The 10,752-nt window shown below is 44.5% G+C and overlaps 1 protein-coding gene across 1 annotated transcript in view; it reads right to left on the reverse strand.

Annotated features, from left to right (window-relative positions):
- Positions 1-10,192, reverse strand: part of METTL16 (methyltransferase 16, N6-methyladenosine) — a 29,402-nt gene extending 19,210 nt beyond the window's left edge. Inside the window, exons 1-2 of the mRNA XM_037909815.2 lie at positions 9,791-10,192; positions 8,574-8,773 (exon numbers count right to left, since the gene is read on the reverse strand). Of these exons, the coding sequence (XP_037765743.1) occupies positions 8,574-8,773; positions 9,791-9,918 (328 nt within the window). The 5' untranslated portion in view covers positions 9,919-10,192. The remainder of the gene's footprint in view (positions 1-8,573; positions 8,774-9,790) is intronic.
- Positions 10,193-10,752: the final 560 nt, after the last annotated feature.

Raw genomic sequence — 10,752 nt, forward strand, 5'->3', positions numbered from 1 at the left:
TCAGAAGACTGAAGAAATGCAGAACATAAATATTTTTGTAATTTCTCTAAATCTACACTGATTACTTCGCTTTAGTGACTGTATGACTGCACCAATGACGAGAAGAGGAACTTTTTTTCCTTCACACTTGGTTATTTCTTAATGTTTAAAGTTTTAACTAAAAGTTCATTCCCAAGATAAACTACACAAAGAATAAAAGCCAGATACATAGTTTCTGATAGGGAAGAGAAATACGTCACATAGCACGTTATGTGACCATAAAGTGACTCATCATTGTACAAGCGTTGGAAGCCCTAGATTACTTATTACGAAGAATTACTGAAAACATGCAGAGACTAGTTTATGTGGCAGAAGACTTTGACTGTGCCCTCAAACCATTGCTTAAGAGTGACCAAAACACAGGATATGAGAGAAAAAAAAAAAAAAAGAAAGAAAAAATGCCTCTTACAGCTACCAAATTCTCATAAAGAACTGTAATTGGTAGATGTATTAAGAGAATGACACCAGAATGAGAGAGAGATTATACTTTTTCATCTGGTAGTAAAGTCCTACTCCAATATAGATTTTTTTTTAGAAACACACAACAGTAATGTTGGAGATGCCATATTTTTTAATCACACCCTTATCTGAACAATTAGTAGTTTTGGGTTTCTGACATAAACAAAGCATTGAATGTTTTACAACACTTTACAACAAGATAAAAAATGTAACATTTATATAGGATTATTTCCAAAATAACAACACAGGGAAAGTAACTGCAACTACTCTGGAAAGCGGGTAAGATAATACTGCAAGGTAAGTATCTCAAGAGAAGCAGCGCGGGCCAAGGGATGTGCTGGCCGCCCTTCCGGCAGCCCCCATTGGCCTGGAGCGGCGAACCATGGCCAGTGGGAGACACTATCGGCCGAACTCGCAGATGCGGCAGGTAAACAAACTGGTCCGACCTCCAGGGGCTTTCCCTGAACAAGCGGTGGACCAGCTTTGAGAACCACTGGTCTAGAAGATACCATCAGAGATGCTTAGTTTTGCAGTTCTCAAACTGTGGATTTCTGTCTCCAGAGAGGACATGCTTATTAACAGCAAAAATGTTTTAAAATAAATAAATTATAGAGATGAGAAATGACAGACCTCAACCCTATTGTCACTCTGCAAATTTGTGTATACAGAGTCAATCCCTTACCTCTCTCTAAAAGTGCAAAGTTTCAAAAAGTTCAATGCTGGTTGAGGGCGAAATAGATCTGGACAAGGAGAAAGTCTGGAGATAAATGTGAGAAGGGAGGGACAGGCAGTAGAAACAAAAGTGAAACCGTTTGAGCAGCATATTCCAGAAGTCTTGAGGTCTTTCTGAGTGTAGCCTTCATTGATTTGAGATCTACCATGCCATTCTCTCACTAGAAGGGAAAACCTATAATGGCAGCAGGCCATAAAAGAGACCCAGTTTGGGAATATTTTAATGAACTTCCTCTACCTGTGGGTAAGACAGGCACACATGCAAAATGCAAATAGTGCAACAAAGAAATGCAAGGCCTGGTTGCCAGAATGAATCAACATCATGAGAAGTGCTCCTTCACAGGAGGAAGCTAAGTGGAAGATGATGAAAGGAACATTTCTGAACATGCAGGATCTTCAGGTTGGTAAACTTTTTTATTTCATACTTCTCTCTTAAGGACTGCCTGTCTTCCTTCTGGACTAATCTTGAATTCTCATGTTTGAGCAAAAAAATATAGTTGTTACTCTATGGTACTATCATTTTAGATGCAGTTGTGATAAAAAATAAATAGCTGAAATAGGCAGATCTTCCTTTTACAATTTCACCTTTAAAATAGTACTGAGTGTCAGTGAATGCAATGAGTAATGCTAAATGAGCAGTATGGTATTAAATAACTGCATTGACTTATTTTGTTTAGGAGAATCCATCCTCAACATACAGGATTCTGAAGACTATCCACCTTCAAGATCACCCTCATTTTCTACAGTTTCAGAGTTATCTGCCAATGATAGTGTTTCAGTCACATCATGTATGTCACATAGCCACAGTATATTACCTGTATCAAAAAGAAAGAAAAAAAAACCTCCATCATCCAGAAACAACCATAGATCAGTTTGTGATAAGAACCAGCAGATTACAAAAAGAGGCAATTGATGAAAAAATTGCCCCGTTTATGCAACATACTCTCCTTTCTGTATGATTGAGAACCCAAACTTCATTAACACAGTTCAGTCATGAAGGCTAGGATACAGTCTACCCTACAGAGCAGATGTCACAGGCAAATTGCTGGATAAAGTGTATGAAAGAGAAATTGAGCAGTGTACAAAAGGTCTAGAGGGTAAAATTGTTAACCCGAGTCTTGATGGGTGAAGCAATGTTCACAATGATCCTACTGTATGTGCTTGTGTGACAACAGAAGGGAATGTCTTCCCTACAGAAACAACTGATACATCAGGAAACGCACACGCAGTAGAATATTTACAAGTAGAAGCAAAAGCTAGAACTGTGGAAAAAAATTCAAATGTCTAGTACGCAGTTTGGTCACAGACAATACTACAAATGTATCCAAGATGAGAAGAAGTTATTTAGAAGAGAGTCCCAAGCTAATAACATACAGCTGCAGTGCTCATTTGATGCATCTCCTAGCCAAAGACTTCAGTGTTCCAGAAATAAAGGCTAACGTTCTTGAAATTGCAAAATGCTTCTGTAACAACCACTTTGCAGCAGCTATTCTGAAAAGTGTAGGAAGAACCAAGCTAACGCTCCCACAAGACACAGGACGGAACTCAGTAGTGGATTGTTTTGAGCAATATATCAAGAACTGGCCCAAATCTGATGACGACAGTTTGTGAATAAAATCATGAAAAAACAGATGGCACTGTCACAGCCAAAGTTCTCAACATTGGGCTTAAGAGAAATGTTGAACGCATGCTGAGTACCCTGAAGCCTATTTCTGTAGCCTTGAACAAAATGCAGGGAAATAGCTGTTTTATTGCTGATGCTCTGAAATTTGGAAGGAACTGAGTGAGATCTTAAAAATGAGAAATATGGAATGACAGAGTTACATTACAAGCATTAAAAAAAACAAATGGGACAAGCACTATCTGTGACGTTATTGACATGAACTGTGACCCTATAGATCACTGTTGCACCAAATCTTGTACAAAGGTGGTCAAGTAAGGTGTGTATGAAAAGGTTGTAATTCGCTGGTTATGATTATGCTGTATGTGTGTATCATTTTTGTATCTGAAGTTATGAATATTGGCTATGTACTTGTATCTCAATGTGTTTGATTCTAAAGTAGCATCAGTGAAGCATTTGGTCAGCTTCTTGAGAAAGCACTATTCTGAGTAAGTGCCCAATCAAGAAACACTTAACTGACAATGGACCTTGGGAGACTCCAATCCACATGTGAGGAGCCTTCCTGGGAATGTTCAAGGTAGCATGTGAGTGATGGCTGCTCTACCTGTAAAGAAATGAGTCATGCATTGACATGTGACTTGCTCATGTGACTCCAAACTCCATCTTGCTGCTGTGATTTTCAACAGTAAGAACAAAGGGGTGTCCTTCTAGATGGCAGAGGATACAAAAGGCCCCGGAATCCTCTCCATTTTGTCTTCAATCCTGCTTCTGACCACTGGAGGAACTTTGCTAAAAAACTGAAGCTCTGAACAAAGGACCGAATGACCCATCCAAATCTGTAGATGTACTCCAGAGACTTGATTTGAGCCTCCAGTTTATTCCACCTGCTATAAGCCTGAACCAAGAACTTTGCAAATGTTATATGTACTTGAATCCATTTAACCAATTTTAACTCTCATCTATATTTCTTTCTATGAATAAACCTTTAGATTTTAGATTCTAAAGGACTGGCAACAGCGTGATTTGTGGGGAAGATCTGACTTGTATATTGACCTGGGTCTGGGGCTTGGTCCTTTGGGATCGGGAGAACCTTTTTTCTTTTATTAGGGTATTGGTTTTCATAACCATTCATCCCCATAATGAATGGCACTGGTGGCGATACTGGGAGTATCTGAGGGAATTGCTCGTATGACTTCCGGTTAGCCAGTGCGGTAAAACCGAAGTCCTCTCTGTTTGGCTGGTTTGGTGTGCCTTAGTAGTGAAGGACCCCCAGCCTTCGGCTGTGACAGCCCTGCTCTAAGCAATTTGTCCTGAATTGATACTCTCAGTAGTGTCCCGCCAGAGACTGCTTTGTTACACTATCTCCAGCTCATTTTCTTGCAAATATGTTCTTGCAAATAAGTTGTGAAGAATAAGTATTAAAGTTATAACAACCAACAAGAATGCACTTGTATGTAGAAATCCATGATTAAATAAGAGTCTTCCTGACTAGTGATTTAAATCAGTTTGATTTAAACCAAATCAATGCTGACAAATACAAAATAAAGTCAATAAACTGTGGAAAAAGAAACATTAATTTAGACAAGACAACACAGTAACTAGTAAATGCCAGGAGAGCACTGAATTCACTGTTAAGAGAAAGTGAAGTGGATACTGAAATTACTAAATAGAAACCTTGAGAAAAGCATGAATTTTAGCCTTCTTTCAAAGATGAAATGTTAAGAGACAAGATATGAATCAAATAATGTTGGACAGATATCCAGATACCCCATATACTTTTTTCAATTTGGTAATGTGCTTCCACCAGTGCAGGACTACTTTCAAAAAAAAGAATTCTTCCAAAGTATAAAGGAAAGATTTAACTAATAACAAAACCAAAAAGGAGTACAGATGCTAAACTATAACAAAATGTATCTGTCCAGACAGATTTTAAAATATTTGTCTAGAACCTTTAAAAACAATAACAAGAAAATCTTTAACTGATTGGATTAAGCAGTAGATAAATCAGTAGAGACCAAAAAGGTTTTATTGCTGGAAGACATCTGACAAATAATTTAGGGAAAGATTTTTTGTACGTTTGATCTCTGTAGATACAAAAAGTCTGAACAGATATCAATATGTGATTTTACTAGTATTTTCCTTGACTTCTCTTTAAATCCCCTTTGTAATTTAGCACCAAGAAAGGCTCTGAATTGAAAAGTCATTTGACATTAAAGAAAGCAAATGAGACCCGCTTGAGAGGGGAGGGCTCCTGCCTCATACTGAGAAAGAGGGACAATCAGCGAGTTATCTCAAGTGCCTATACACAAATGCACGAAGCCTGGGAAACAAGCAGGGAGAACTGGAAGTCCTGGCACAGTCAAGGAATTATGATGTGATTGGAATAACAGAGACTTGGTGGGATAACTCACATGACTGGAGTACTGTCATGGATGGATATAAACTGTTCAGGAAGGACAAGCAGGGCAGAAAAGGTGGGGGAGTTGCATTGTATGTAAAGGAGCAGTATGACTGCTCAGAGCTTCAGTATGAAACTGCAGAAAAACCTGAGAGTCTCTGGATTAAGTTTAGAAGCATGAGCAAAAAGGGTGATGTCGTGGTGGGAGTCTGCTATAGACCACCGGACCAGGGGGATGAAGCTTTCTTCCAGCAACCAATGGAAGTTACTAGATCGCAGGCCCTAGTTTTCATGGGAAACTTCAATCACCCTGATATCTGCTGGGAGAGCAATACCACGGTGCACAGACAATACAGGAAGTTTTTGGAAAGTGTAGGGGGACAATTTCCTGGTGCAAGTGCTGGAGGAACTAACTAGGGGCGGAGCTCTTCTTGACCTGCTGCTCACAAACCAGGAAGAATTAGTAGGGGAAGCAAAAGTGGATGGGAACCTAAGAGGCAGTGACCATGAGACAGTCGAGTTCAGGATCCTGACACAGAGAAGAAAGGAGAGCAGCAGAATATGGACCCTGGACTTCAGAAAAGCAGACTGACTCCCTCAGGGAACAACATGAGGGGGAAACATGAGGGGGAAAGGAGTCCAGGAGAGCTGGCTGAATTTTAAAGAATCCTTATTGAGGTTACAGGGACAAACCATCCCGATGTGTAGAAAGAATAGTAAATATGGCAGGCGACCAGCTTGGCTTAACAGTGAAATCCTTGCTGATCTTGAACACAAAAAAGAAGCTTACAAGAAGTGGAAGATTGGACAAATGACCAGGGATGGGTATAAAAATATTGCTCGGGCATGCAGGAGTGAAATCAGGAAGGCCAAATCACACCTGGAGTTGCAGCTAGCAAGAGATGTTAAGAGTAACATGAAGGGTTTCTTCAGGTATGTTAGCAACAAGAAGAAAGTCAAGGAAAGTGTGGGCCCCTTACTGAATGAGGGAGGCAACCTAGTGACAGAGGATGTGGAAAAAGCTAATGCACTCAATGCTTTTTTTGCCTCTGTCTTCACGAACAAGGTCAGCTCCCAGACTACTGCACTGGGCAGCACAGCATGGGGAGGAGGTGACCAGCCCTCTGTGGAGAAAGAAGTGGTTCGGGACTATTTAGAAAAGCTGGACGAGCACAAGTCCATGGGGCCGGATGCGCTGCATCCGAGAGTGCTCAAGGAGTTGGCGGATGTGATTGCAGAGCCATTGGCCATTCTCTTTGAAAACTCATGGCGATCGGGGGAAGTCCTGGACAACTGGAAAAAGGCTAATGTAGTGCCCATGTTTAAATAAGGGAAGGAGGAGGATTCTGGGAACTACAGGCCAGTCAGCCTCACCTCAGTGCCTGGAAAAATCATAGAGCAGGTCCTCGAGGAATCAATTCTGAAGCACTTAGAGGAGAGGAAAGTGATCAGGAACAGTCAGCATGGATTCACCAAGGGCAAGTCATGCCTGTCTAATCTAATTGCCTTCTATGAAGAGATAACTGGCTCTATGGATGAGGGGAAAGCAGTGGACGTGTTGTTCCTGGACTTTAGCAAAGCTTTTGACACAGTCTCCAACAGTATTCTTGCCAGCAAGTTAAAGACGTATGGGCTGGATGAATGGACGATAAGGTGGATAGAAAGTTGGCTAGATTGTCGGGCATGACGAGTAGTGATCAATGGCTCCATGTCTAGTTGGCAGCCAGTATCAATTGGAGTGCCCCAAGGGTCGGTCCTCGGGCCGGTTTTGTTCAATATCTTCATAAATGATCTGGAGGATGGTGTGGATTGCACCCTCAGCAAGTCTGCAGATGACACTAAACTGGGAGGAGAGGTAGATATGCTAGAGGGTAGGGATAGGATACAGAGAGCCCTAGACAAATTAGAGGATTGGGCCAAAAGAAATCTGATGACGTTCAACAAGGACAAGTGCAGAGTCCTGCACTTAGGATGGAAGAATCCCATGCACCACTACACACTAGGGACCGAATGGCTAGGCAGCAGTTCTGCAGAAAAGGACCTAGGGGTTACAGTGGACAAGAAGCTGGATATGAGTCAACAGTGTGCCGTTGTTTTGGGATGTTTAAGTACGGGCATTGCCAGCAGATCAAGGGACATGATTGTTCCCCTCTATTCGACATTGGTGAGACCTCATCTGGAGTACTGTGTCCAGTTTTGGGCCCCACACTACAAGAAGGATGTGGAAAAATTGGAGAGAGTCTAGCGGAGGGCAACAAAAATGATTAGCGGACTGGAACACATGACTTAGGAGGAGAGGCTGAGGGAACTGGGATTGTTTAGTCTACAGAAGAGAAGAATGAGGGGGGATTTGATAGCTGCTTTCAACTATCTGAAAGGGGGTTCCAAAGAGGATGGATCTAGACTGTTTTCAGTGGTAGAAGATGACAGACCAAGGAGTAATGGTCTCAAGTTGCAGTGGAGGAGGTTTAGATATTAGGAAAAACTTTTTCACTAGGAGGGTGGTGAAACACTGGAATGCATTACCTAGGGACGTGGTGGAATCTCCTTCCTTAGAAGTTAAGGTCAGGCTTGACAAAGCCCTGGCTGGGATGATTTAATTGGGGATTGGTCCTGCTTTGAGCAGGGGGTTGGACTAGATGACCTCCTGAGGTCCCTTCCAACCCTTGTATTCTATGATTCTGTGACCCAGCTACCTAAAAAAATACAAGCAGAAGTGAGAATCTGGATTCAAAAAGATTAGATTGATCAAAAAGCAACATTAAAATTTGTTACTATGCAACATGTAAGGAATCTGATTCACGTGTGCAAAAGCACAATCAATAATAAGAGTAAAGAATAACGTACCACCCTGCACACCTCAACTCAAAAGGTAGGAAGCACTGCAATCTAATGTTAAATTACTTGAATTAAAAGTTTTCATTTGATTACACTCACAAACTCAGGAGCAGATCTTTTTCCAATTTATTAACCAACAGCACAATTCAATATAATGAATAATTTAAGCTCAGGAGAGTTCAAGGATGAGAAAGGTGGAAAGCAAAAGGTGTTGCATGTCAGAACTGAGCTGCATTTATTCACAAGTCTGTGGGAAGAAGCTTAGTCCATAAAGGAGCCAACCCCAATAAAGCTAGAGATTGGACAGCCAGTCTCTCATAAGCACAAATACTTTTGTTGTTTGGAACATGTAATTTTTATACCCCCCATATCAATGGATATAAAGCAAAATCTATTAGTTAATGTCATTTCCAAACTCTTAAACTGAAGAACCAGACAAACCTGGTCAAACAGAAAGTTGTCTAATCCCCAATATATGACACATACCTATGTCAATTCCCCTTCTAAGAGCTTGTTTATCACCATCTTGATGGCCAATTAAATCTTCCACCCAATGGATATAGTTAAGCCTCAAGGGAACAGTAGGAATAAGCCTCTCTAATGGAATATCAATTGTAAGTCCAAAGTCTTCTTTCAAGAGGGTGCACGTCAGAGCTCTCACAGCTTCTGGATCCTTGAAATTTAGGCTGCAAGGCATAAAATGCAATTAACAGACAAAAATCCTTGCATTATAGTTGGCACCAAGCACCAATATTTAGTTTTATGCATTACAGTAACAAGTGTCTTGTCAGCATTAATTAAAAGTATCATGAGGGTAAAATCATAAACCACATATTCAAGACAAGAAATATCTCCTTAAATGGGATGGTTTTGAAGAAAACTTGTTTCTACACACAAAAACAAAATCCATCAAAAATAATTCAATTTCAGTAACAAAACTCAAGCGGACCAGAGACTGTTTAGGCAGTATTCCTTAGCATCTGAGAAGGAAAAAGCCTTAAGTGCTGGTTCTGGGACAAACCCAACCCTCAAAACACACATCCTTTTCTGTACTAACTATTATGTTATGAGGGAATTTATTTCTTCAGTTTGTATTTTGAAAAGTTAAACATCTACATAATAAAACGCTGCAGTTGCAAAGGCGAACACTCAAAATTGGGACATGCCAGTGCAACTGTAGCTCTGTCCCTCGTGTAAGGGTATTTTGATTAAGTCTAATCACATACTGTTTTCCCCACAGCATCCCCGGCTCATTCAGGGCTAAGTGTGGACGGTGTTCCGGGGATGACCGGTGGTTGGGTAGCAAGGGAGGCTAAGCCCATGTCCACACTTCAGAGCCACAGCTGCAGCAGAATGCCCTTATCGGGACAGCAACCCCATCTGTCAGAGCTACACTGACCTACACGCTCGCCTGTGGCTGGGGAAGAGGGGGGCAGGGGAGGGGGGTGTTTCCCAGCGAGGGAAGGGTTGTTGCCAGGACAGCGACGCTGGAGGCGCGGGTTGGAGCGGGGCGCCCCCGGCACGGGGACACCGGCCCATAGGCCGCCGGCGCACGGCGATGGCGGGAGAGGGAACGGGGCTCCCCCATGTGTCCGCGCTGACGCTCAGCTGCCGCCGCTGGGCCCTGGGCAACGGCGGCGGAAAATCCCAGCCCCCGGCGGGCCGCGGCCGCCGAGCCCCGTCAGAGCTCCCCGGGGACACACCTGGCCCGGCCGGAGAGGCTGGTCTGCACGTGCTGCCGGAAGGCCGGGTAGCGGGACGCCAGGTAGGCGAAGTCCGGCGGTTTGTCCCGGTAGCGGTTTCTCGCGTGCATGGACTTATTCAGCGCCATGGCGGGAGGGGCGGGGCGATGCGAGGCGAGACGGTGGCGACTTGGGAGAGGGGGGCGTCGTCACGCGCGCGAACAGGGCCGCGGCCCCGCGCGCGCGCTGCGAGAGGGGAAGCGAGCGGGCCCGCGAGCCACAACAGCCTTCCCCCGACAGGCCTCTACTAACTGCACATGCGCCCCCCTCCCACCCTGCATTGCGGGCAGCCTGCGCCAGCCATTTGGCTGGGAGCCGTTAAGCCCGTCTCCGAATCCTTCCCCCACGTCGCAGCCCCGCCCCCTGGGGCCGGCTCCTGCTGGGAGCGTGACTCCGGGCAGATGGGCGGGGCGAAGCGCGCGCGCGCGACGCTAGCTGGGGGAGGGGGGGTCACCGCCTCCTCCTGCCCCCGCGCCCCATGGAAGGCGGGACTCGCGCGGGGGAGGGGGGACGCTGAGGAACCTCCCCGTGGCGGGCGGGGAGCAAGGAGCAGCTGCGGGGGCTTTGGGAGGAAGTAAAACCTCCCCCTCCTGGAGCCCTCACTCCCGGCAGCCGCCGCGGGCAGACTGATTCCCCTGCTGTTCTCGCGGCTCTGCTTGCTGCAGGCGTCAGTTTAGCTAAATTGGCCCCTCCCGCACATTCCCCCCCCAGCTCCAGAGCCTGAGCATCAGGCTCTTCTTAGGCAGGGGTGGCCGCGGAGACACGCAGCGCGGGCTCGTCCCGAGGCACACCGCAGTGATGGGAGCTAGGGCTGAGAAGCCGCGCTGCTCGGCCTTGAAACTGTCCCCACTCGGGGAAGGAGGGCGGCAGGGTGGTCATTTTAACCTGTAAAGAGGGTTTGTAGGATTCTTAGTGGCTCTGTT

This window comes from Chelonia mydas, chromosome 1, assembly GCF_015237465.2.
Source record: "Chelonia mydas isolate rCheMyd1 chromosome 1, rCheMyd1.pri.v2, whole genome shotgun sequence".
NCBI classification, from domain to species: domain Eukaryota; kingdom Metazoa; phylum Chordata; order Testudines; family Cheloniidae; genus Chelonia; species Chelonia mydas.